The following is a 27,456-nucleotide window of genomic DNA, read 5'->3' as shown; positions in this document are numbered from 1 at the left end:
CTTAGTTCATTATTATGGGTTCCTGGATATTTGCCTTATTTGTCACAAACTAAAAAGAAAGAACATGGTCCTAGAACAACCAAAGGAAGCAGGAGATGTTGTGTAGAGGCAGTGTAGGAAAGGGTTAATGTTTCTATTGCCTGTGCTTTTAAGATGGCTTTACTTCTTTAAAAGCTTGCAAAAGCTTTAGTGTGAATGATGTTTTCAGCATTGTTTGGTCCTCATGATAGTGTTCATTTATGAAACGAGTTTTCTTAAACAAAGAGACATGCCAGCGTGGCTTCTAGGAAGCCCAGTGACTCAGAAATCAGCCACTTCATCTGGTAGGTCATGTGGATGGTGCAATGAAAGCCTAGTTTGTCTGGGGAGCTGCAATCACTCACTCATGTGGTAAGAAAATCAGATCACTTGCTTCCATTCTCTTTGGCTGAAAGAATTTTGCTGTTTTGGAGTTGACTGTGTCCCAAAATAGTTGTGCTTGGGATTTACCCAGTCTCTGCCTTTGTGGGCCTCATCTGTGCAGATCAGCAGCCATAAGATGCAGCCTACTGGCCTCTTGAAAAATACTCTTCCAACTATCCCTTGGCCTGCTGAAACAACAGTACTTTTTTGCTCTGTTACCACAGGATGCCAGTAGTTGGTGTTAATCTAATCACGCAGGTTCTTGCAAAAAGTCGCCTTTTTACTTTGGAAATGATATGTACAAGGTTCAGGGCTAAATAGTATCTAAATGAATTTGTTGTGGAATTACAATTACAACATAACTTCCTGACTCTGTGTGGCAAGATTAACTGGAAATAAATTAGAAAAAATCCTTTGGTGCTATAAAAGTAGTCTTGTTGTTCTTGATTCCTCCTGCTATATGTAAAGAAGAATAGAAGCCCAAGAGCTGCTATGGAGCACGAAGGCACAAACAGCCTGTGTATTTGAAGGTGTCATGGTGTGAGGTGCTGTGTGCCCCTGAGTGTTGTATTGATTCTTAAGATTACAGCAGTGTTTCCATAGTGGGCATCACGTTGCTCTTGGCTTCCTTAACAGAAACATCTGACCTGTGGCATTCTCACAGCCTCAGTTCTGCCTCTCAAATCTGCCCTGAACCAAATCATTTTGTATTAGCAAAACTGTCTTATTTTAGCTCAGACTCAGTTGACAAGGCCTCACTTCTGGGGATGTGTATCTTATTAGCAACATTTCACACAGAAACTTCTACTGTAACAAAAAGCAAAATGAATTGCTACTGTAAATTAATTCTTCGTACACAATTAATTATGAAATAATGCAATTTTATTCCACTTATTTTAGTGGCCAGATATGTTAGGACAGATGCCCTGCTTTGTCTGCTGAGATGCTATTAAAAATACTCAATTACATATTAAGAACAGGCAGCTAATAAGGCATGTTGAAGTGTTGTTAGAGGCAAGCTGCAGTGTTTATACTACAGGAGAGACTGTCTGCAGTAGATAAATTTTTCCCTGAATGGAACAAATGAATGGAAGTACATGAGGAGGACAGAATTATTTTTGATGGTTTTTTAATTAAATTGGTAATGGTATTTCACAGAGGTTGGAAGTACTCTTAACAGACCAATGTATCTGCAGAGGATAATGTTTAAATTGTCGTTCTGTGCAATTAATTTTACAGGCTTAGCAGCACAGAAGACGGAGTGCCTGTTTCCTTGTAGTTAACCCCAAGCTGACTCCTCACTGCAGACAGATAGTTTGACAAAGATGATGCTGGGCAGAGCAGCTTCTTGCTGTCTCAGCTATGGAAGGCCACCTTTGTGCTAACTCAAAGACTTCTGTGGAAAAACCTCTGGCAGCAAGTCGTCCGTCCTGCATTGCTTTGCTGAAGGTCTACCGAGAGCTTCTGGTCAGTAAAATCCGACACACGCAGTGTTTGATTGACAACTTGACTAACAATGAGTACTTCTCCACTGAAGATGCAGAGATTGTTGTCCAGTTTCCAACTCAAGCAGATAAGGTATTATTTTTATTTCATTAACCAGCTTAAACTTTTTGATATTTTCAATTTACTGTTAGATCTTACGGGCTTAATGTCTTTCACAATCTTTATTATTTATTTTGAACAGTCACCACTCTATTCTTTCTGGACATGTGTCTCCAGAAGCACAACCAGCACTGCTTAGACGCCTATTAGCAGCTGCAAAAATGAACAGGCTGATAATTGCTGTTCTGTCCCCTGAGCATCATCTTTCCCTCTGATAAGGAGCTGACCACAGTGGCGGTTAGGCTGTGACTTTGATGCTTACAAGCCTTCGTTATCATGCAGAGGAGAAGTACTTCAGGATACAGAGGGACAGATCAGCTTATTTTAGAGGAGAAGATGAAAATTAAATATTATTTTAGGGTTTCTCATTGCATGTTGTCTGTGTGTGTACTTTCCCTTCTCTTTAAAGTCCTTTGTACATTATAAATGTTTGCTTGTAAAACTGATTCTGCATTTAGGTTTGTAAATCATCTCTAGGTATCAGTAGCAAACATTTTTTCCTGTTCCCCAGACAGGAGAAAATTATTAGATGTACACAATTGCTCTTTGCATCATAACTTAGAACGAGCGCCTTGTTTATCTCCCTGACCAGTCATGCAGCTTCAGAGTAGCATCACAATTAGAGGCAGATGAATCATAGAAGAATCAGAGACCTTGGACTTCACCAACAGTGCAGATTTTCATAAAATAATCATTCTTCCCAGCAAGTTGAAATGGTAGCACAGTACTCACTGTGTACAAGCTCAAAGCTGAACAAATGCACACTGTACTATCATCTCCATTTCTTTTTGGTCAGCATAATATACGTGATTGTTGTAACAATGCTGTGCATCAGGAGCCTGAGCAGAAACAGAGAACAGGCCACAATCATAAGTGAAGTGGACTCTGTGGGAGCTTCTCTGAAAATTGCTTTTTAGTGCATAAATATTTGTCCAAACTACAGTGCTTTTGCTGTGTGCTACGTACCTCGCAAAAGAATATAGTCTCAACAGATCCTTTCTCTGCTTTAGAACTGAATTATTGATTCATTCTCAGCAAGAATAGGATCCAGGCGTTCAAAAGGGGCCCCTCAAAGCTCTGTCCCAAGGAAGGTTCTGCTATGAGCTTGCTACCTAATAGTTGCACAGAGATCTGCCTCTGATACAATTTTAAGGACAACTCTTTGCCTTGAACTGCTCCAGCCTCTGTCTGACAGCCATTGGGTTTAGTAATAGTTGCAGGCAATGAGTACATTGTATGGAGAGATAGATAGCCCATTGCTGTGTTAAAAGAAAGTATTGTGGGCTTCTTGATCTGCATTAAAGTCTAGAGAGAGATTCTGCCTACCCCACTATGGATCTCTCTGGATCCAGAGGTAAATCTAAGTGTGACTGGAATATCTTCAAACCAGAGGAATGAATTAAGGGCACTGAGAAATCCCTTCTTTCTTTTTCATTTTAACCGAACTGGGATTTAAAAGATACTCTGCCAGACTGAGCTAATCCTTTAGATTCTTTTTTGAGGAGCAGTGTTTCTCCACACTGGTTTTGGTTAGTGTATGATTTAACTACAAGTTCAGACCTTAACCTGCAGAGCTGTCTTTCTTGCAACATCCAAGTAGAAACAGAAAATGAGTTTTTTGATGGTTAAAATTCAGAACTAAATTCAGAGCAATTTTTGAAGCACTGGTTTTGATTCTGTGTTTGGGTTCAGTCCAAAAGGGATCCTAAGCAGTTTAGCGGTTTAACTGTGACAAAATGCTATGCATCAGTGTTCTTTCTTGTACTGTTTCTCCAGGTTCGCAAACTTCTAGACTTGGTTCAAAGCAAGGGAGAGGAAGTTTCAGAATATTTCATCCATGTCCTGCAGAAAGTCACTGATGCTTACTATGAACTTCAGCCTTGGCTGGATGAAATAGGTTACCAGCCTTCAGAGAATATTTGTAGTAAACCTGTCATAAATACAGATCCAGGTAAGGTCATGCATCTGTATCTCTTTCCTTACAACATCCACTTTCTGGGAGGTTCTAACCAGGTGGCACGAGAGTAAATGACTTTAGGCAGACGCAGCCTGAGAAAATAAATGTGCACATACTGTGTTTGCTAGCAGAGCTAGACAAATAATTAAAGGCCACGCTGTGTAACACAACACTCACATTGATATAGTGTCCTGTTTTGCTAAAGTCAAGCTCTTTTTGCATTTGTGTGTGGATTTATAGCATAATGGCATATCCACCTTGTGCCAGCTGTAGTATTTTCTAGGCTTCTATTACAGTTTATTAGCAACACTGTCACATTTTGGCAATGGAATAGCCAGTATTTCATCATGAGGGCACTTGACCAAGGAGGCAGGCTGCCCAGAGTGGCTGTGACGTATCTCTCCTTGTAGGTTTTTGAGACCCAACTGGACAAAGCCCTGAATAGCCTTATCTGGTCTTGCAGGTGGTTCTGTTCTGAGCAGAAGGTTAGACTTGAGACATCTCAAGATCCCTTTCAACCTGAATTATTTTAAGGTTCTAAATAATGACTTTTAGTAAAAGTCAAAGTATATCAGGAATATGTGTTTTCTTTGTGTGAGGTCTTTCATACTGTATAAATACAAGAAGTACTTTGCCCCCATCAGAGGTAAAGTTTCTGTAGTGATAAAAACACAAGTCAGCATTGCACAGTAACTGGGACTTTGGTTTTTTTGCATCAGTTTAGAAAAAAATCATTTGGGGCTCCTGCTTTCTAAAGCACACACTTTCTATTTGCAATAATGAAAAATACCAAACAAAAAGAATGGCCACCTACCTGAATCATGTAGAATATAAACACAGTGAAACAGCAGATTCCAAAACTAACCTGTGACCAAAAACCCCTTGCCTTTGCAGACAGTCAAACAATCTCTAACAAAGCTTTGGGGGCTTGACTTTGAGCCCCATCTGAAAGATAGAAGCCTCTTCGTGCAGTGCAGTGTCTTGGAGTCAGAGTTGGATTTCAGGAAATGGTGACTCACCTGCTAAGCATCTGAATTTTCCATTATTATGGCAGCCTGAATGCATAGAAGTCATCTGCCAAAAACTGATTTTGTGTAAGAATTGTTTTTAACTTGCTGTCCCTCAGAGTTCCCACGGAGGTAGGTTATCATATGCAACAGGCTTTTAAATAGTAGTTATTTTAATAATAGTTCACTGTCTTTTTAGTTAGCAGGTATTGCCAAAAACTCAGATATGAGCTGGGACGGGACTCCAAATTCGTTATGTCATATGCACAGAGGGAAGAGATGCTGCTTGAAGAAATCTACTCTAACAGTATTATGGAGATGGTCAATTTTACCAATGAGAGCCTGGGTGAAGTGTGTCAATTACAAGCCCTTTTTGATGATGCAGTTGGAGTAATAAATGAAGATGGAGAGACTATTTATGTTTTTGGTGATGCAGGAATTGGAAAATCCATCTTGCTGCAAAAGATACAAAGTCTTTGGGCCAAAAAACAGTTGGATATAGGGGCCAAGTTTTTCTTCCACTTCCGATGTAGAATGTTTAGTTGCTTTAAGGAAGATGAAACCGTGTGTTTGAAAGACTTACTCTTCAGATATAATTGCTACCCGGACCAGGACCCCACAGAGGTGTTCCATCACATCTTGCAGTTCCCTCATACGGTTCTTTTCACGTTTGACGGCTTTGATGAGATCTATTCCAACTTTGATCTCAGTAGTGTTCCTGAGATGTGTTCACCCAATGAACCCATCCACCCTCTGGTGCTGCTGGTAAGCCTTCTCAGAGGAAAGCTTCTTAAGGGATCCAAGAAAATTCTTACATCACGGACAGGAACTGAGATCCAAAGAAATATCATTAGAAAGAAAGTGTTGCTTCGTGGTTTCTCCAGCAATAACCTGAAGGAATACACCGCCATGTTTTTTAAAGATGTGGGGCAGCGAACGCTGGTACTGAACCAGCTGGAAGCTAACCCCAACCTCCGTAGTTTGTGTTCAGTGCCTTTATTTTGTTGGATTATTTTTAAATGTTATGAACATTTCCATTCCATGTTTGACAGCCATGAGCTTCCAGACTGTTCTGTTACATTGACAGATGTATTTTTGCTCATGATTGAAGTCCATCTAAACCGGTCTCTGAAAACAAATTTGCTGAGGAACAATGCGAGGAGCCAAGCAGAGGTGTTCAGATCAAGAAAGGAAACTCTTCTAGCTTTGGGTAAAATGGCGTACAGAGGGATGGGGAACTCTATCTTTATCTTTGAGCAAGAGGAGGTCTCATCAGTGAACATCTCTGAAGAAGATTTGCAGTTGGGTTTTCTCAGGACAGTTAAAGGTTATAGTGGCTGTGATGACCAGTCCACTTACGAGTTCCTGCACTTAACCCTTCAGTCTTTTTTCACTGCTTTGTTCCTAGTTATTGAAGAGAGAGTGGAGAATAAGGAGTTACTTCAGTTTTTCAATGAATGCTCTTCTGCTGATGCTGCCCAACGTACTTGCTTTCATGTTCCTTGGTTGAAGAAACCACTCACAGGGGAGGATCCTTTCCGAAACAATGAACACTTCCATTTTACCAACCTTTTTCTCTGTGGCCTGCTTTCCAGATCCAAGGAGAAGCTCTTCAAACATTTAGTTTTGCCTGCAGTTGTTAGAAAGAAGAGAAGGACGCTCATCACATATCTTGGGGAGAGCATGAAATCCCACCTGAAGGGTGTCACTCGGTCCAGGCTTCCAAAGTACAACCAGGTGCAGGTTCAGCCAAACTTTGTTTGGATGCTGAGGTGTCTTTATGAGACTCAAAGTGAGAAAGTGGGAAAGCTGGCTGCAAAACGCATGCATGCCAATTACCTCAAGCTTACATACTGCAATGCCTACTCTGCTGACTGCAGTGCTATTTCCTTTGTCATGCATCACTTTCAGAAGCGCTTGGCTCTGGATTTGGACAACAACAACATCAATGACTACGGAGTAAAACAGCTGCTACCATGTTTCAGCAAGCTTGCAGTGCTCAGGTGGGCATCTGTGCAAGCAGATCATTTCTTAGCTTTGATTTCTTCCACAGCTGGCTAGGGGAGTCTGTCTTGAAAGTAGAGAAACATGAGGATGCTCATTGCTGCTCGGAATTAAAGTGCAGTTGGCCTTGAAAGCACAAACCGAACACTCAAAATAGTCCCAGGCAGCTTGATTTGGATTAGAGGTTTGACTATCCACACCTTTGCCACTTTCTGGTCTTTGGGAATATTTGTTCAGCCAGGAGCAGGAGGAGGGGCAAGTGCATTTCAAACTCAAAAAAAACAGGACTACAAGTAGTCAAGTCTGTAGGTTTAGATAGAATCCAGAAGAGGATTTTTATGGGAGAAGGTGCCCAAGGGAAACAAAAGAAAACAGAGAAGTGCTTCATCCATTATCTAAAGATTGCCTGAGCCTGTCTCTACCCTCGGACATACAGGGTAAGAGAGAATCTGTCATTCACCAAGTAACAAGAAGTGCCTGACAGATGTTATGAATTTCTTGCTTTAACATCCTGCTCAGATGTGTTGTTTTCACAGAATGAAGCTATCATGTACTTATGTTAGGAAAGGATGTAGTTGAAGTGTTAGTTGCATTGTTTCTAAGAGGTGATTTGGAGGGGAGACATGAGCTGGTGTAACAAGGGCAAAGAAACTCCACCTGTAGCATCACAGGCTCAGTGTTCCGCCTCTTTTGAGGTTGTGCCATGTAGCAATGCTTTATTTCTCCAAACATTCACACAGAGAAACAACCCAGAAATTTCAAGTATTCATTTTTTGAGACTCCTTCAACCTTAGGTGATTTATTTTATACATGGGTTTATTACTCCTGATTGGCCTCGCTTTGCCTTTTTTTCCTGTACAGGCTTTCTAGGACAAAATCAAAGCAGATGGCTTCCCAACTTGGTTTTAAATCAACTGACCACCCAAAAGAAAGCAATAGGAAACCTGTATAAAAAAGGTTCAAGTCTTCAAAACAAAATGGAGAAGAAAAGAACAGTATTTTGTTTTTTTGTCTGTATCACATGGTCATGCCATGAGTAGCGTGAGCTTAACGCCACCTCCAGCACCAAACCACACTGCTGGGAAGCTTTTGTGTTTGTGGCTCTTCTGATGTTATGACTTACCCTGCCCTGTTAATGACTTTTTCTGATCATTAAAATGAGATGTTTCTAACAGCTTTACTATCAGTTTCAAAGAACCGGGCTGCTCTGATCTGTAGAACTGGCATCTTGGTTTCTCCTTTATGTGAGTGCATTCCAAAGTGACCAAGGTACTACCAGCAAGAGCCCGTGAGTCTGCTTGTGATAATGGCTCTCAGCTATGAGTGTTCAGCTTCAGCATTTATGGGGAAACCAAAGCAGGTCTAAATCAATGGGACAGTTTTCCTGATAAAGTGTGATTTTTCAGAATTGGAATGTTTCCCATGAAACTGTCCATTCAGCCAAGGTGAAAAAGCTTCAGTAGTGTAGGGAAAAACTGTGAAAAGAAGTGTTTTTATTCAACGAGTGACAGACATTGATTCATTTTGTGTCTAATTGGGACAATAAATCCGAAAGATCCAGCATGCCCGTGGGACTGGCAGTTCCATTTCCTGGCCAGAGGTTTTCACAACCTTTATTAATTGGATCCTAATTGTGTTGTGGCTTTCAAGCCTGTCTTTCAGTAGGTACCCAGAGAAGGCTGTAGGAGTGGAAAGCTTGCTTTTGCTTGGGTGTCAGGTGGAATTTCTGCAGTCACAGTACAGCACAGGAGGAAGATGAGGTGTTTGTCTCTGGTTTCTGATTCTCTGCATTTTATTGTTTCCAGTTCCATGGACAGCTTCCAGAACATTGCCTTGGTGATTTGGGGCTTTTTGTTTTCTTTTGTTTTTGAAGTGAACCATGTAATACTAAGTTCACATTCCCCTTAATTGCTTTTAATGTGCGGTGTAAGAACCTATTAAAATCTCAGAGGGAAATGTGTAGACCTCCAGTCATTCACTGACTCTTGGACAATGAACACATGTAGTCTGTATTGGCTCAAACTCTCTTTTCTCTTCCCTCCTTCCAGGCTCAGTGTAAATCAGATCACAGATCATGGAGCAAGGATATTGTATGAAGAACTCTCCAAGTACCAAATTGTGTCTTACCTGGGGTATGTACCAACGGGGAGCGAAGAACTAGATAATACTACTGGAAAATAAAACTGCTGTTGCAGCATGAATGGGGTGGAAACCAAAGTTACCTTCTCATTTGCTGAACATGAGCGGGCAGCATTTTGTGTCAGACGTGATTCAGCTCCTGTTCTGTAACAGCTCACCAGGAAAAGAACCAAAATTTCCTCTTGCGCTGCACTACCTCCCACTCAAGTCAAGCCCTTCTGTAACACAGCATGGACTGCTGTCAGGTCACTGGTCTGTGTGGGTGTGCTGGCTTTATACTTGAAGGCTTCTGCTAGCTGTGTGTGTGTGCACATGCATACTGATGTATGTATAACTGGCTTTGTAGCCAGAGCTTTCTGCTTTCTCAGTTGTAAGCTGATTTATTTCTACTATGCAAAGCAGATAGAGCTTGGTAGAAGGGAGGACAAGAAACATGCTGGTTTAGATGTCGTGTTTACGGTTCCCTTTTACCATAGCCGTGTCTTTTAACATAGAGAATAACGAATTTTACAAACTACTGTTTTTAATCAAGCTAATGCTGGTAGGTGTGTTAGCGCTGGCTTCCCACTTTTGGTTAAGAGGCTACATTAAAATGACTTTTTGAAAAGTGATCACAAATACCAAGAATTCTCTCCTTCTTCCTGTGCCCTTCTGTAAGTACATCTGCTCAGATATCTGATCTTCAGGACTATTTGTAAGGGGATTTTATGGCTTTTAAAAGAACAAACACGTGTTCTTCTCGTGTGCTGCCATGCTTTTTTTTTCCTTCTGCTTTATTCAATATTATTTCTGTACTAACACAGGAAGAAAGGGAAGATTTGTTTGCTTGAGAGGACCATGCAATTAAAAAGCTTATATATAAATATTTTTCACTGCTAAGTGTATTCTCCTCATATTTTATATCTAGCCCTTCACAATATTAACTGTATATCAAAATAGAAGTACAAGCAATTGTGTATGTGTGCAGAGCCATACAAAAAAGATGGATGCTGTCTATGCATTATAAATCACCCAGATTGTAAATATAAAAGTACAGCAGGAGTAACCTATTTTTACCAATGTGATTTTTCTTTAAGCTTATACAACAATCAGATCACTGACGTTGGAGCCAAATACGTTGCAAAACTTATTGAAGAGTGTTCAAGCCTTGAATATGTTAAGTAAGTTATTTTTTGTGTTTGTTTTATTCTTCTACACTATCATAACTGAGATAAAGCAACTTGAAAAGAGAGGAAGAGTAAAGAAAAATGACAAAAAAAATCTATTTCAAATAAAATAAAAGAAATTGATTGTATTCACGTATTTCTTTTTACGGTAGCATAGCAGTAAATGTCAGAAGGGGAAACTCTTTAACCCATAGTCTTTACTAAAGACTGCATTGCACTATCAGTAGTAGTAGGCACCAGACCTTTTCTTAAGTCCAGTCTGAGTACCTGAATGAGGTTTAAGTGGTGCATGAACTTACTGGCCTTTGCCAAGAATTAATTTGCTTGCATTAATATCAAGCTTCTTGGTATCTGGCCTTTTATGGGCTATAGCAGTCATGCTGTGCCAGTGTCATTATCTCAGCTCTGGAATAGCCCAGATTCACCTTAGAAGTTGTTTCACTTGGGAAGTCCTGGAACTTCTCCAGATATGTGTTTGGCCATACACAGCAGTGACTTAACAGAAAGGTAGATCATTAACTGATGGTTTAGTTGTGACCACAGCAGAACATAGAGGTAACTACAGCAATAGCAACTGCTGGTGTTAATATAGCAACCAGCAGCCAGGGATTGTTGGGTTCTAGGTGCTATTCTACCCCTAACTTGCTTTGAAACCACATAATTCCTGCTTGAAATATTTGCAGGATTTTGAAACCCAAGAGCACTCTGGTTCTGTCACTGCTTTGACAGGGTGCTGTGTTAATTTAATCTTCTAACTTGCACTAGGAAAAAATGCTTGTTGGAAGACAGTTTCTGTCAGGCTTCCTAGTAAGCCCAGAGATGGTTTTGAGATAGAGTGTGCATTCATGTGCCTGAAGTCAGTCAGACAAACCAGACAAAAGTTTTAATTTATGGAAATATAGCAGCTTGAGGGGTTTTGGGTTTTGTTTTTTTACAGTAATGTGTAAGCAATTGAGACTTACCTCTGTCTTGAACTCCAACCAGTTGATTTTCCCATGCAGGCCAAATAATAGATTCTATAGAGCACCAACCACTGGTGCTCTGATCTATGCCAGTGCCTGTAGCCAGTGCTCAGAACAAAAAGACTTGAAATTATTAGTCTGTGCTTATCAGCTGCAGTCTGCTCTCGACTTGCGCTACCAAGAAATGTTCTGTTCCCTGTGGCATCATAAAATGTGCTGCATGTAATTCATGTACTTTGCAGCAACAGCTGGTATTATGAGCTGTATTAAAAGCTAGACAGGGAGCCTTGCTCTGAAGATCAGTTCCTAGGGCTTTTTTCTGACACACTTAGCACCAAAATCAAGACTTCGTAGTAATATGTCCAACTTGGAGGGCCAACAAACAAAATATGTTTTCTCTTAATTGAAGGTCAAATGCCTGCAGTATTTTTTACTCTAGGTTAATCTTTGATAACTGTACCTAGCATCCAGAATTAATTAGCCTTAAATACCTGTATTGTTTCATGAGCTGGTGTATAGCTGTACTGTTGTAAGTGGTGTACCTCATCAGCTCTTGTATTTTATGCAGGATAGGAGCAAACAAAATAACTAGTGAAGGAGGGAAGTGCCTTGCCCAGGCCATCCAGAAGAGCACAACCATGTTTGAAATTGGGTAAGTTCAGTGCTAAGGAGAGTCCTGATAAATCTGTGATCTGTGAGAATATAAAGGAATTCCACATCATCCTTCTGTCCTAAACTGGAGAGCTTGCTATTGCTGGAGAGAGGTCATAATGAAAACATTTAGTCCGTGCTCTTTCTTAGGATTTATGCTAGATGCGAGAGTTTGACTTGTTCCCTCTGGCAATCCCCATTTTCTCTTTCCACTCTGCAGGAGAGCATTCTTCTTAGAATGTAATGCTGAAAGGAATTAAAGCTTTTCTTTGGCCATCATCACAGTAACACTTAAATATGAAAATCGGGTTTGAACGATCAGATTTTGGCCTTTTATTTTTGTTCTAAAAGATTTCACAAATATAATCAACATCACGCACACTTCTGTTGTCTCCCAGAGTTGCTCCTGTGCTGTGGCCTTCTGGTACTGGTGGGTTAGAGAGATAGATGGTGCAGGGAGCAGAACAGGCCTGGCTCAGTGGGATGGTACATGCCAGGCTTCTTGCAGCTCTCAGAGGCTGGGGAGTAATGTTGGGGGATGAATGGGGAAAGGAAAAGAGAATGCAGGCTGAGGGGCAATAGAGCATTGTGTCTGATATCTCCTGGTTTCCTGTCTTCACTAGGATGTGGGGCAATCAGGTTGGAGATGAAGGTGCAAAGGCATTTGCAGAGGCCCTGAGGAACCACCCCAGTCTGACAAACGTGAGGTAAAACAGCAGCTGAACTCGCCATGGAGCTGCCTTTCCCAGTGCTCTGTGAAGCAGTGGCTCTTCAGACCTTGGGCCACTATCTCGTGCCATGGTCATTGTTCAGTAGTGGGCTCTTGGTGCAAGCAAGAGGCCAGGTTATTTGAATTGAAAAGCCCTGTGCAGCCATAAAGCAAAATAATTTTTTTGCATAAATTTTTCTTAATATCCAACCTGAACTGAGTAATGAGATGTAGTTCTCGCTGGAGTTCAGTAATTAGACTCTAAGTAGCCCTCTGGAGGCCTTAAAGTGGGTGAAGTTGGCAGCACAGTATGGAGTGCAAGCAGCACTGTAAAACCAACACCTTCCCTGCTAGGATTACAGATCCTGACTAGGGATTTATAGGTGTGGATTGTGGCTGCTGTTGATGTGGAGTTCATCCATCCAGCTGGAGCACTGGGATCGTTCTCTTCCAGTTCCCCCGGCCTCCACTTGAGGGAGGAGAGGAGGCTCCTGGCTTTCCCCACTAGGTGGCACATGGCATTGGTTTCTGCAGCAGTACCGGGCTCAGGAATCTCTCCGGAGCTGCCATTTCAGAGCCTGGGATTTCAGAGCTGGTGCCTTGTCCTCCTTTCAGTGAGCGAACAGCCAGGCTTAAAAAATTAAAAGCTGAACAGGTGCAGTGACCTAGATATATTTAAACTTAAAAGCTACCAGAAGTAGCCATCTTCCCCTAATTGCAGAAGCCATCCAGCTGTATCAGACTTGAAAGAGAACAGTTGGAATCTGAATCAAAGCTGTGTTGCATCTGGGATTCTCAGACAGATACGCTGATGAATGTGCTTGCAAAAATAAGGAGGAGCAGCTTCAGGCTAGAGCCAGGTTTTGCTGGCACCTGCACAAGGTGCATCTTCTGCTCTGCAGTGTGATTGCACTGGGGTTCACTTCTTGTCTTCCAGTGGATAATCCTGCCCCATTATTTGAATGCACAGACAGTACCAGATAACTGTGGCAGCTTTATGCAGAGGTGAAGGAAAGCTGGGCCCTGATACAACATTTTACTTCTGTGTCTTTGCCATGCTTAGGCTGAGAATATATGGTTTCAGCTGAAGCTGGGAATACTAACACATATGCTAGACCTTAATTGATGCCATTGCTCCAATTCGTCCCCTTTTTGCCTCTTTTTTGAGGCCATGGGCTATTTTCAGGCTCTGGCCTGTCTTCTAAGGATGGAAATGCTTTTTGAACTCTCAGAGCCTGAAGCATAAGTTACCTGGGTGATTCTGCCAATGTCTATTCAAAGAATGAAGGGCAGACTAAGAAACTTTGTGGTTTATAATGGAAAACATGCATTTACAGGCTTTTATCTCCCTGCACAACAGAAGGTATTGTGTTTGGAAGGGGAATGGAGCATTTAAGTGTCTGAACACCTCACTTAAAGGAAAAAGTGCATGGTTTGTAGTGGGAATTGGGATGACAAAGGAGCATACAAACCTATATACTGCAAAGCACCAAAGCACTTTGCTAAGGGCCACAGCTTTCAAAATCACAGCTACAGCTCTGCTGTCAGTCCCAAAAGTCAGTTTGCTCTCGCTGACAACAAACCTTATGGTCTGTGTGACAGACCTGCATCAGGCTGCAGCCTGTGAACTGGTCTCACATATGTAAGTGGGAAGGGCTTATTCATTTGCAAAGTAAGTGAGCCTTTGAAACAGCTAAGTTCAGAGCTGGAAAGCTGAGACGTGAATCTTCCAAGATAGACATTATTATTTGGTATCGAGAAGGCCAAGCAACACTGGCTACTTCTTAAACCTTTGTGTCTGTTTGCTTCACAGTCTCGCATTCAATGGCATCACAACAGAGGGGGGCAAAAGCATTGCTGAAGCTTTGCAGCACAACAACTCCGTGAAAATATTCTGGTAATCAATGATGTGGGCTGCTTCTCCATCTCTTCCTTCTTCAGAGCAAGCTGCAACCTAATTTTACTGCCTCCTTCTTTCCCTCGTGCCACCTCTGCACTTTCGCTACCAGCACGCTGTAAGATCACAGAATCATAAAGATCAGAATGGACCCCTGGAGATCATCTAGGTATATCCTTTGATGAGCAGTGGATTAGCTTTCCTGCTTGTAGGATCACTGGTACACCTTTGTTTCCATGAGAAGCTGGGTCTGTAGAATGGGCTCCTTACATTCCTGTAGGTTTTGATATGGTGGTATAGGATACCCCCTGTTTCCACTGAATGTGCTTAGGTGAGGCCAGGCCCAGCTTCACTGCTCTCCTGCTGTGACAGAGGAGCTGAGGACAGCTTGCATTCCTTAGTGCTGTTCACAGACGTCTGACAGGGTCCTGTTCAGCATTTCGAGTGTTCCTCCTCTGGCAGCAGAAGCAGTGTGCATGTGGGGTTCTGTGTGTCTGTATGTAACTTTAGGAAGATTGGTTGGGTTTTGACTGACGGGAGCAGAAGTCTCTTAGTGTCTCTGCAGACCTCTGCCTGAAAGCAATGATTTAATCCATCTGCCTCTGCTTTTGTTGTGTCCAGTAGTGAGCTGGAGCTTCACAGCTCCCCTTGTCCCTACATGCAGTTCTGGTTCATGCTTATTTCTACTCCCTCCATCTTACTTTCCCCATCATTCACAGTTTGTGTATCCCTTTAGTGCTGCCTCTGCCTTTCCATCTTTTTCCAGTGCAGTTCACGCAGCTTTCAGTTACTCAAACATTATGAGAAAACCACGTTAGATAGATCAGTGCTCTGAGAAATTAAGCTCTGGCATTCTTGTTGCCTTTTTGACTCCAGGGCTTCTCTTTAGCATGTCTGTGTGTCCAGACTTCAGAGGTTGCTCAGGGCAGAAACAGCACACACCACTTTGGCTTTCTAAAATGAAGTCACCGACGAGCTGGAAAAACAGGAAACTGAAAAATAACGATAGCATCTTAAGTCAACGTTTTCTCTCCTACCTAGGCTGACAAAAAATGAGCTGGATGATGAGGCAGCAATGAGTTTTGCAGAGATGCTGAAGATCAACAAGAAATTGGTGCATTTATGGTAAGTTACATTCCACAGAGGCACAGTCTCTTTGGCAGTAACCGCATTAAAGCTTCACCTTCCAAGTCTATGTAGGTCACAGTACACTCTCTGTGCATGGTCTGGATGCAGCTGACTGGTTGTAGACAGCTTTAATGGAAAGTTAATAAAGCTGCTGTCTAGTGCTTTGAACCTGCTTTCTTACAGGGCAAACTTTAAGCTGGCCGTGCGTCCTGGTAACTTTTGAACTGCACAGCTGCCTTTGTTTTTCTGGGGCAGCTCATTACTGGCCTTAAGTGTAAATTTCAGAAAAATACTAGCAGATATCTAGCATAAAGTAATGTTATGATTCCTACTGTGTGTCATCATGCTGTGAAAGTGGCAAGCTCATTTGGTATCCTTCAGTCAAGAACCTACACTGAACACTTCTGTTGCCATTTGCCCGGTGCTTTCTTCTGTGGCACTTTGACTGACACTGGATGCTTAGCTGTGAGACGCCAATCTCCGCAAAAGCAGATTCTTGTTTCTAGCAATCACAAGGATACTTGTTAAACTGCTGGGAAACCACAGCCCTGGAAGCTCTAATCCAGAGGTTCACAATAATTTGCCTGTGAATGGGGTTAGGCAGATGTGGGCTGTGAAACAAACAGCCATCCATTCATCCCAAGTGATTGAGAGAACATAATAAACAGAGTCCTTTTACAAGCTTGTACAAAACCTTTGCTAATCACACGTTAGCATTCCCTGTGCTAATTGTAGTCTGTGCCCTTAGGAAAGTACTGACTATCTGAGAGCTGGGTACTTGTGGTCTCTTGTAAGCAGCAAAAGTTCTGGTGCCCATCACCCTGAAAATAAAAGGAGATGGGAAGAGCTTGATTTCTTCATGGGCAGCTGCAGATATACTTCACAGGGCTGTCTGTCTGTCTCAGAGAGCCCCAACACTGCAATCTCATACCAGCAGTAAAGAGCTCTCAGCAGAAATGTGTCAGCAGTGTCAGCTCAGTATCTCCAGAATGCAGCCACACGCGAGCTTAGGAGGAAGCGAATGATACTCTGAGCTCTGCTTCTGAAAGTGCATCTGTAGGCATCTGACAAGCACTGTGTGCCCTCCTCAGAGATGGAAATCACAACTGTCTTCCTGTTGCAAACTGACAGCTTTGCTCCTTGACATCAAGCTGAGCTCATGTGGGCTTGTGCTATAAAATAGTTTGCGTGCTGGGCTGATATGAAGTGCTTTCTTTTTAGGCTTATCCAGAATCAAATTACAGCCAAAGGAGTGAAGTACCTCAGTGAAGCTCTCAAGGAGAACACAGCCATTAAAGAAGTCTGGTAAAGATCCTCTCCTCAAAGGCTCGCTTTACTTTTAAAACTTTCCCTTTAAAACACGTGGCATTAACCTTCTAGCCTTAAAAAAACAAAAGCACAGAACAAGTTTCTGTAGGGCAGGGGCTGCAGTTCCAGCAAGCTTCAAAGAGGCAAAAAGCCTCTGTCACTGGAACACTTCCCTGCGTGTTATGATATCAGGGAGCTCTGTTAGTTCACGTCTGTCTGAACGCGCCGACTTGCAGAACGTGTGTTTCTGCAGAACTGGGCCCACAGCTGCAGTCAGGTTTTGCTTCTCGTGATTTATTTTCCAACTTCTTGACACGTTCGTGCCTCTCAGGAGCTGAATCCCAACAAGCAGGAGCTGGCTACATTTAATTAGCATTACTAATTTGGTTCATATTATTTGTGCTCGGATTTTCTTTGGGCGGTGCTCCAAGCGCACGAGAAGTGCTAAGCTCTGAGGAGATTAACTTTTTTTGTGAGATTTGCTTGTTTTAGATTAGGCAGGCAGCAGCCAGTCACGCATGTGCACTGCAGGGCACTGTGCCAAGCACCACATTCCTTCCCTCACCTCTGGGAGCTCAGGAGTCAATAGAGCGGTGCTGTTTTTTAGCGCTGCTGCTTCTGTATTATTGAACCTGAAATTTATGTTTTAAAATACGCGTTTGTTTTAATGAAAGGACACTGAATTCCTGCTCAGAAAGACCGTGACTCACTTTATCTGACAGAGGGCTCCCCGGGGATGTGGAAGAAGCTTCTTTCAAAGGCCGCTGCCAGCTGCCAAAGAGGCTGCAATACCCACCTGAGAAATTCAGGGTTTTCAAAGCAAAGCCTGTCTTGTGGTTCTTGCTTGGCTTTTCAGGCATCCCTCACCATTCCATCGATTCTGTAGGTCGGTAGCATTTCTGAGAGCTGCATGTTTCAGGCTACTTATTTCCAGGGCTGTAAACATCGATCTGACCAGATTTGAGTATTCTGCCATAAGTCATCTCACGTTAATTATTTCTGAGTACTTATGAGCTTTCTTCCTTTGTTGTCATGGAAGACTCAATGAAGACGATATAAACTTCTGTCAGCCATGTGCTGCCTTTCACAGCAGTGCTGTCACCATTTGGCCCCAGGCAGCACCACCTTCCTGTACCCCTGTTGCTTACTGCCCCAGCTTCTCCAAGTGAGCTCATAGAAATCAGCCCATCATCCTCTCAGTGTTCTGAAGCAATGCTGCGATGCACAGAGCACGTATCCAACACGGGGAGCAGTCCCAGTTTAACAAAGTCCAGGGGTTCAGTTTAATTTCTGGAAGAGCCCTGCAGCCTGCCTGCCTGATGCCTGCTCCCAAGCACGTACCTTTGGGAAGCACTGAACTCATGCAGCACTGCCGGGCTTTGGTCTCTGCTTTAGATCTTGGGAAAACAGAGGATGGGCAGCAGTCACTGCCTCCATTTTACACCCCTTTTATCTCCCTACTTCTCTCCAATAGTTTGAATGGGAACCTGATAAGTCAAGAAGAAGCCAAAGCTTTTGAAAATGAAGAACGGATCATTTGCTTCTGAGTGAGGACTTCCCCGTTTGGACAAGCTTTGTATTATAGAAACTGTCACACTTGGACCGCAGCATTACAGTGGCATACAGAGGCAGTGCTCACGGCACCGCCTGCTGTCCCTAATCCTTTTGGTGAGTGGGAAATTGCCTTGGTAAATAATTAATGTCTGTACAGTGCTTTGAAAATGCAACACTAAGTGTTAACAGAACGATTCCAGGGGCAGGTGCGTGCATTTTGATAACTGAGCTCAGATTTATTCTATATACTGCTGTAAATAATCTCTAACTTATTTATATACATGAATCTATACACACATATATGCACAAGGAGGTGTGAGATGCACAGGCTCCACGAGCACACAGTATTACCTGTCTCATAACTGAAAATGATAGTCTGAATGGAAACAGACTGTCTCGAAAGGCTGCATGGCACCAATGCTTTCAGCATGAATCCTCTCCTGCCTAGAAATTAGACCCTCATTTTCCCACTGACTTACAGCAGTTGTAGGCACTGCATTTTTTTGGAGAAACGGATACATGAGGCTCCGATTACTTTCCATAATCTTTTTTCCATCTCGAAGCCAACACATTTGCTTTTCTACAAGCAGAAAACCTCGCTGCCATTGCTGTAAAATCGTAATACAGGCAGTAAAACACTCCTGCCTAACATTTCCTGAGGGCTGTGCAGAAACCGCCACCCCCTGTTCTCACAGTGTTTGTTCTGGGGAGAGGGTCCGGGGATGCATGTGACAAATTAACTAGTGGGCTGCGCGCTGCCTTGGCTCAGGGCCCAGATGTGCTGGTGGCAGTACGTCAGTGTTAAGTAGCCTGGCTTCATAGGGAGAAAGGACAACTGAAAACCAGTGGTGTCAGGTGGAAATCGCTTCTCCCAGCAACACGTGTACACACAGATCTGCTTGAAAACCTTTTGTCTGACCCTTGAACTATTGGGAAGCGCAAGACAAGGGGCATATAGCAGTAATTAGATCAGCATGAAAACATTATCCCCCCTCCAAAATAATTAGTGCTTAGGGAGCGTAACTTTATAGGAACCTCAAAAGAAAGCAGTTTAAAGAGAAGCAGCCTCTTTGGTTTTTCAGGTGGTTTTTTTCCTGATTCCCTTCATAAAGGGAATCTCAGATTCAACCCCTGATGGTGCATGAAGAACCAAAAAATGGAGAAGCACTGTTTATCCTCTGTCCTTCTCCCATGTTGTCACCCCCGAGAACTTTACAGAACGATACTTCTGCTGCTGATGCCCCCATAGAGGGTTGGTGGCCCAGAAGAACCTCCCATCAAAGTGCCAAACCCCCTTTCCCAAATCTGCTGCACAAACACAAAAGGCTTTCTGGTAGGTGAGAGTTTCTCCTTTTCCTGCCTGGCAGCAGACCTTTACCAGCCAGCAGTTCTGCCTACACTCTCATATATATTTATATGAAAACCAATGTAGCAGTCATTACTTGTCAGTAGCTTTTCCTCCCTGCCTGTGCTGCCAGCACTGACTGCTCAGAGGCAGACAGCAAGGTGAGGCTCTCAGGCTGTGCCAGCTAACAGGAGTGGTTTCTGCACCTGAGCCATTTGTTTACTGAGAACATGAGAGTCTCTTGGGCTGCAGCAGGTTGAGGCAGCCTCAGAGCTGGCAGATAGAGCAAGCAAGCCCAGCACTGATGATGGTGCCAGGGAGCGTGCCAGATGCATCCATTCATCTCAGAGCACATTTCAGGTTGTGAGAGCTTGCTTGGGCCAGCCCCAAGGCCAGGGTGCTGCTCAGGCTGCTTTGGCAGGAGCAGCTCATGGCAGGGGACAGCCAGCTTCATGCATCAACTCACGGCCAGAGCTAGAGAAACCAGCAGCTGCTGCAGGCAGCCTGAGCATCCTTGTGAGTTAGTGTGGCGTGTGGGGCTGCGTTCCTTTCCTTGCAGTTTTACCAGGCTACTTGTAGAGAGCTTCTGATCTTGGGCTCGCAGCAGTGCACCACTCCTCACTGACAGCCAACAAGCTGTGAAGTAACTGACCCTGGGGGATATGGCAAAACTTGAGCGTTTTGAAGAAAATAGCAACTGCACTTTTGGGAATGGCTGTGTGTGGAGACAGGCCTGCTGCAGTGGAACCACAGAGCCCAGGAGAACCGTGACAGCAGCAACCAAGGCCAATCCCAGCACCTCTGGGAACAGAGCAGCATGTCAGGGCAGCACAACAGAAGTCCCCCCTACCCACACTGTGTCCCTGCACACAGCTCTGCCTGCTTGCATCAGTGCAGAGTGGCCAGAATCCAACCAGTCTTGGGTAGAGCCCATCTTCCCCATTGGGCTGCTCTCAAGGGAAGAGCCCCCAGGCTCGAGTGAGCCCATGTCAAACAACTGAACTGCTGCCTACCAAGTGGCTGCTGTGGTTCGGCCTGTGCAGGAGGCAGTAGCTTATTCAGATGCAATACCCTCACCAGCCAGGAGGCCTCAGGCTGGAGAAATAAAGCCTGCAGACATTCGTGCTCCTGCTACCTGCCAGGATCTTTAATCCCGACTCTGGCAGATGTTAATCCTGGCACGGGTGGCTCCTAAAGAGCTTTCCTCTGAACTGGTCACTGGGTGCCCCGGGGAGGGAGCAGGGTGAGGAGGCCCCACCGCATGGCCCACAGTGGGACTTCCAAATGGTGCCAAAGCCCACAGGCTGTGGGTTTTTCTTCTAATGCTTGGAGCCTGCTTACAGAACCAGCCAGAAGGGGAGGGGAGAAGCACCTCAGTTAAAATTTAAACACTTGTTCAAACAAAGACATTGGTAACCAGGGCAAGAAGGAAAAGCAGGGCAGGAGCCTGACGCAAAGCATGGCTCTGAGCACAAGGGGCCGAGGCCAGAGGGCAGTGAGCACCTGCAGCCCCCGCCGAACTCGGCCGAGAGCCCGTCCCCACGCTTTTAATATCTATCTCTATTCTGCTGCCTTTATGAGGAGTGAGTCATCGTGCGTCAGCCGACGATGGGTTTTACACAATTATTTATTTATGTTGAACCCTCCTCCCCACCCCCGCGCATCCCTGATCTCATCCCCCTCAGAAAACAGGCGCTTTATGAAACGAGGGTGGAAAGCTGCATCCCATAGGCAGCCTGTCGTCACTGCACACAGTCACAGCTGCCCAACAGGAGAGGGCCAGGCACCTGCACCTGCCAGGGGCACCCACTGCTCCTCCTTCCTCTGCAGCACAGGCGTTTGGCAGGACTTTGCAACAAAAGTCACCTGGAAGTGCAGGGAGAGCTGTGCTTCAAAAGATTTATTACATGTATTTGTACATATCTTACATGAATGGAATGTTAACGTACAACCTAAAAATCAATAAAAAAATATGTTCATTCATGATTATGTACTGGCAGACCATCGAAAAGAGTACCTTACAACAACTGAACTCAACTTGCAATTATACCGCTCGATTAAAAAAAAAAAAAAGAGCACATTTTACATCAGACATTGCAAATTACATTCTGGTTTCTGCTCAGGGTCACGAAGGAAGACATCTTGTCCATTACCACTGCACAGCATCGCAGGAGCACGCAGCTGAGCGCCGCCCCGCAGGCAGGGCTGGGGAGAGGCATAGAAAAGGGGGACATGGGCTGCCTCCAGCTGCAGGGCGTCCTGCCCAGTGGGAAGAGAGGCAGAGTGAGACTCTGGATCGAGTGATGAGGAGAATGCTGGAGCACCACTTGTTCCATGCCATGCCTCAGCCTTTGAAATTAAGTAGCTCAGTAAAACACCCTCCCTACAGCTACTAAGCTTCTTTTCTTCCTTGAAGGTTGTAGTACTTTGGCAATATCAGCTAAAAGAGAATTTCAGACTGCATGGTAGTGAATGCTTCGGCATCACACACATGGGGAGAATGCAAAATCATGCTTTGCTGTCTCCTCCTCTTAGCATTTCACATCTCCGGAGCTCGTGACCAGTTATGTTGAGAAGAATTTACCATTATACATAACAAATCAGCAATGAAAAGGACAGATCTGAGGGAAAACATGAAGAACGGGATTTGGCAACAGATTACGTACTTGTAACATTGGGTTACGTACATTTGAGGCTGCCAGAATCGAGCAAATCCTACTTACCATTGCAAAATCTTTGCCAAAGCACACCCAAGGGCAAAAGTCTCTCAAACAAACATAAACAGATTAAAAGCTGCCAGGAAGATCGGCAAATAGTGGCCCCACTGCCTCCTACTTACTATATGCTGGCAGCTTATTAGAGCAAAGCCAGAACCAAGTCCCATCTTCTTCTGGTGCAGCATATCCCTGTGATGGTTTATCTGAACAAGTCTTCAGCAAATTGTGCTCCACCACGCGGTCATTTTACAGCTCGCCCCGCCATCAGCTCTGATGTACACAAGTACAAGGTTACTTCACATAGCACTATGCAGTGCCTTGGGAAGCCAACAGACCATGTAGCACTGCACTCACAAGAGAACCAACTGCAACTTGAGGTAAGTTGAAACTCAAAACTTTGTTGTTTTATTTCCTCCCAATAAGCTAAAATGTCTTCAACCCGAATTCAAAATCATGTTAAATTTATACTGAAGAAACATCACAGAAGTTTATATTTAGGAAACAAATACTGGACACTGTTCTCTTGTGAATTTCTCTCATGTGTTATCTTGAGTGCCAAAAAGTAGGACAAGCTGGTGATGCTGCTACAGAAAAAAGCATGTTTGTTTGGTTGGGCTGTAGCAAAACCTGTAACAAGTCCTCCTCTTCTAAAGAGTCTCCTCCTCCATTACTTCTGCAGATGTCAATGGAAAGCATTTCCAGAGACTGAGGAAATTATGGCCCTAAAATGTAGCATATCTTCAGCTAGGCAAAAGAGAAATGCATTCTAAAATGGCTTCTAAGCTTGGAGGAGCGGAATGTGAATCTCAAGATATAGCATTCTTCAAAATTGAGACAATCCTCCACTGGCACAGGTGAGAAGGGAGATCCCAGAGCAGCATTTCTGCATCGGCAGGCATGCGGTGCTCTGTTGGCAGATACAGAACTGCAATACCAAATCCACACGCAGATATTCTCTTTCAACATGACAAAGCAGCTACAATTCACAAAGGTGGCATGGCCTTCATCAAAACCAGTGAGAGCTTTGTTGCTGTTCACTACTCAGAGATAAGTAATAGTGCCAAGTTCCCTGCGTTTGGGTGGAACACAAGAAACGCAGCAAGTTTCTGAAGCCCTTAAATGGAAAAGGCCATGAACACATCTCAGCTATTAGACACCAGCTGTCTATAAACAGCAAAGAAAACAAGAAATCTCTCTTCCACGTTTGCTTGAGACTGTAGTCCGTTGGGAGTCTCCAGACTTTCAGCAAAGACTTAATTAAAAAGCCAGAGCTGCCTCCAGTGTTAGGAACTAGAATTAGTACATAAATCTGGAAACTAAGCTGTAAAACCTCATTTGCATCATAAAGGGGGTGAAGAAAGGGAAGAGAAACAGCTCACAAGTATCAACCCGCATCTTTGAACCTTACCTACGTTTTCCACTTCAACGTACTGCAGTACACTTACCCTTGAATACAAAAATTACATCAGTTACAAATAAGACCATGTTTGATGCTCTATTCTTCCCCCAAATACCACAAATCTGTGGTGTGCTTCAAGTTTTTCTTCCCCCCCTTTGTCCCCCTGAACTCACAATGTCTAATGTACATGTTGAAAGAAAATTCACTTGACTACTTCATAAGGAAAGTGTTATTAGAGAGAGATCGATTTAGAAGAGACAGGACAATCAGTGCCCTGTGCTGACAGCAGCATGGCTCTCTTGGCATTATATGGAGGACAGCTACACGCTGCTCAAATCAAAGACTCCTCCACTAAGAGCTTGAGAACACCCAACTGCTACTTACGATGCGTAGGGATGTTACAAGCTCAAAAAACCTCACATTTCAGGACAGTGTTGAGTCTACTCTTCCCCTCCGGCAAGCAGCATGTCAGCATGTTTATGGCAGACCTGAGTATGGGAATTATTTTACACCCTTCCTTACTTAGGGAAGATATAGGTCAGATGACTGAAATACTGTGAAACAGCACAGACTTGGCAATTTTAATATATTTACAGGCAAAGAAGCATATCGCACCAAAATATAAGTTATTGCTTCTTGTGGACAAGTGTGGTATTCCTTGATTGAGACACAAGACTTGTTTGATGTTTATTTTTCCCTTCTGAAGTACAATGATTCAGGACCACTGTGTGGAGGCTGTTAAAATGATGGTGTTGCCTACAATGAGCAGTGCCTATGGCATGGTCATCTCCAGCTGACCAACACAGCCAGTGACAGAACACTTACAAAGGTGAATTTCCACAGGCATTTTCAGAGTCAAACATCAATCTCATGCTTCCAAGTCATTCTTGGCTTGGTCTATATTACACATTTTGACAGAGGAAAACTTTCCATAGGCTTTCAGAAGAGATTTATGGATCAAGAATGCAAAACCAGCATCTAAGGCTGTACCCCCATCAGTTCCTCAAACAGTGTGAAGTACTGCAGCTCTACTGTGCTGATGGAAGCAGAAGCAGACTCCTTCCCCCAGCAAAACCACGCTAGTGGCGTGCTTTTCAAACACTGGCCCCAAACATAGGACAGCAGTTCTAACCATGGGTCTTTAAGCGACCTATTTGCATCTGAACACAGAAAACACAGGCGCTCAAAATGGCAATAAATGAACTAGAAATACAGACTACCAAAATCAAGCTTAAGTTGTAAACAGATTTATGTTTATAATATCTATCTACTTAATCCCCAAGCCAAAGACCATCTATGACCTTGGAGCAGAGGACACCAAAACACTAACCTACCTGCTTACACATCATATTTCTGCAGGCATGAAGCCAACAGCAAACACCAAACCAATGTAAACGCAACATCTTCAATTTCAGTAGACAGTGGGTATTTAGAACACTGGAAAAGTGGGCCTGCAGGCAACACCACTGTATTACAGGTGCTGTAATTCTTCCTATTTCTCACCCCGTGTGAAAATACAAGGCAACACAACTTTTCTTAGCTAAAAAGGAAACTGCGCAGGGAACTACTGTACATGCGATATGACTTCTGAATTGAAGCGTGACAAAACGGTTCTGCTCCCACTGAAAAAGAGAATACAACAGGGCCCCATAGCTACAGGTTCAGCTGAAACTGGTGATAGAAGCCCAGAAACATAGAAACAGCATCATCAATTAAGAAAACCATCTAGTTTGGACTCTTTTCCTTTCTTATTCCAGCATAACAATGACAGTGTACAGTGCAAAATTCAGGGGAACTGTTTCTAGGAAATAATTGTTCTGCAAGAAGACAGGGGAGTCTACTAACACACACTGCACTTGTTCTCCTATATAGCAGCAGCTGCTCCTGTTCTTTGCCCTTTTTGATATGAATCGCAGCAGCAGAAGGAAATATGTATGAAACAAAAACCAAGCCAGCAGAATTATGTATGTACGAGAAAAACATTTCAAGTGTGCAATTTATTTTCGCTATTGAAACCCACTAAAACTGCTGTCACAAATAAATATTCAGAAACTCTTCCCTGTACTGTGAAATTCAGATACTACTACGATTAGTTCTTGATATAACAGGTATGCTTCTAAGCCCTGATATCTCTTCCAGTTTGTTCTTTCTTTCCTTCCCCTTTCTCTTCTTGGAACTGCGATACTTTATGGAAACTAATAGTCATCCACAAATTTAACTTGCTGTGCCCTCTGGAGATGGCTGGAGATGCATGGAGCCTTGGTTATACCAATATAATACAGTCAAATAATAATAAATTAAACAACTGCAGGTGCCTTTTTAAAAAAGAAAACAAACCACACGGTCAGACGTCAGCCTCCACATGAAGAGACCAATTATTTAGATTGCAAAGTACTACAAATCCTGCCATCAGAAAACAAAAAACAACAACAAAACACATTCAAACGAGGAAACAAAGAAAAAACTTGCACATACGTGTTTTAAAAACGCAACACGAATCCCACCTCGATGTTATCTCGCCCACGTTAATAAAAAACCCTCTTACTGTGCCCACATTTGCAGTTCTTCATTTCCACCTCAGGAGGCAGCCTGGAGATGAGAGTAGTACGATAAAATAATTACCTGACACGTTTCTAAAAAAATACCCGTTAAACAAATTACCTTCACTGGCAGCACTTAAAGTTGGTAGTTCTCCTTTTGTTGTCCTACTAAAAAAAAGTTGCATAGCTGTAAGATTTTGCTTTGCTGCTTTCTTTTTGTGTGTTCGTTTGTTTTTCCTCACAAGCAGTACAAGAGAAGGTTTTAGTTACTTAAATAGCAATACAGTGCGCAGATTTTGACAACCCCTATAGCTTGGATCAATATAAATTAGTTACCTGTCTCAGATTTACTCTTTGGACTGCATTGTGACAAAGGTTTAATTAGAAAATTTTGACATATAGTATTCCTGTGCAGAGAAGTTTATGCTTTCTGTTCTTGTAAAAGTGAAGAACGTAAAATAGGGTGTGAATTCAGTAAATAAGGTCACGCTGTTAGATTACGCTAAAGTTTGCCATTTACTCTTCTTCAGCCAACGAGAAGGTGGAAACGTTCCCACTCGAAAATGGGGCCACCCTCCTGCAAGGGTCTCAGATAGCACGGATCAAACGGCTCGGCTTCCACTTGAAGCAGTAGGAAACATGTCCAATAACCCGCTTCTTCACAGAACCAGAAGTTAGGCTGAAATTAGGAACTTTGGCCTTCAATATAAAATAGTGTCAATAGCGTCTGTGGGGGAGTAGATTGTTACAGAATGTGCAGCATTTTCAAAATCCCTGTGTGTCCATTGCATGAGTGTTTGGTATACTGAGCACTACTGGCAAGTAAGTGGTGTCCGCGATGCTTTTTCCATGTCAACGTCCATCTTTGCCTTTTTCAGCCACAAAGAACAGTTATTCTCAGGCCAGGCACGCTGTGTTTAGCAAGGGAACCTCAGATCTCCTATGTTTTCTGACCAGTGGAAGCAG

At 43.3% G+C, this 27,456-nt stretch overlaps 2 protein-coding genes across 6 annotated transcripts in view; one reads left to right on the top strand and one right to left on the bottom strand.

The window, feature by feature from the left end:
- NOD1 (nucleotide binding oligomerization domain containing 1) overlaps positions 1–21,820 on the top strand; it is a 24,662-nt gene extending 2,842 nt beyond the window's left edge. Inside the window, exons 2-12 of one of the 4 annotated variants that reach the window (XR_004306061.2) lie at positions 1,642–1,980; positions 3,784–3,958; positions 5,171–6,974; positions 9,024–9,107; positions 10,191–10,274; positions 11,811–11,894; positions 12,517–12,600; positions 14,416–14,668; positions 15,541–15,624; positions 16,849–16,932; positions 18,410–19,140. Coding sequence is in view for 3 of the 4 variants with exons in the window: in XM_015854019.3 (XP_015709505.2) it covers positions 1,765–1,980; positions 3,784–3,958; positions 5,171–6,974; positions 9,024–9,107; positions 10,191–10,274; positions 11,811–11,894; positions 12,517–12,600; positions 14,416–14,499; positions 15,541–15,624; positions 16,849–16,932; positions 18,410–18,482 (2,856 nt within the window). In the remaining variant the exon portion in view is untranslated. Of the gene's footprint in view, positions 1–1,641; positions 1,981–3,783; positions 3,959–5,170; positions 6,975–9,023; positions 9,108–10,190; positions 10,275–11,810; positions 11,895–12,516; positions 12,601–14,415; positions 14,669–15,540; positions 15,625–16,848; positions 16,933–18,409 lie in introns of all 4 variants that reach the window. The other 3 variants (XM_015854019.3, XM_015854021.3, XM_085538275.1) reach the window with 3 other exon arrangements.
- The window catches only part of ZNRF2 (zinc and ring finger 2), a 52,315-nt gene continuing 46,578 nt past the window's right edge, over positions 21,720–27,456 (bottom strand). For both annotated transcript variants that reach the window (XR_014942934.1, XM_015854022.3), the window contains exon 5: positions 21,720–27,456. The gene's annotated coding sequence lies outside the window, so the exon portion shown is untranslated.

This window comes from Coturnix japonica, chromosome 2 (genome assembly GCF_054131305.1).
Source record: "Coturnix japonica strain WE chromosome 2, WE-NBRP24, whole genome shotgun sequence".
In the NCBI taxonomy this organism is placed as follows: domain Eukaryota; kingdom Metazoa; phylum Chordata; class Aves; order Galliformes; family Phasianidae; genus Coturnix; species Coturnix japonica.
This window is presented reverse-complemented; position numbering and strand designations above follow the sequence as displayed.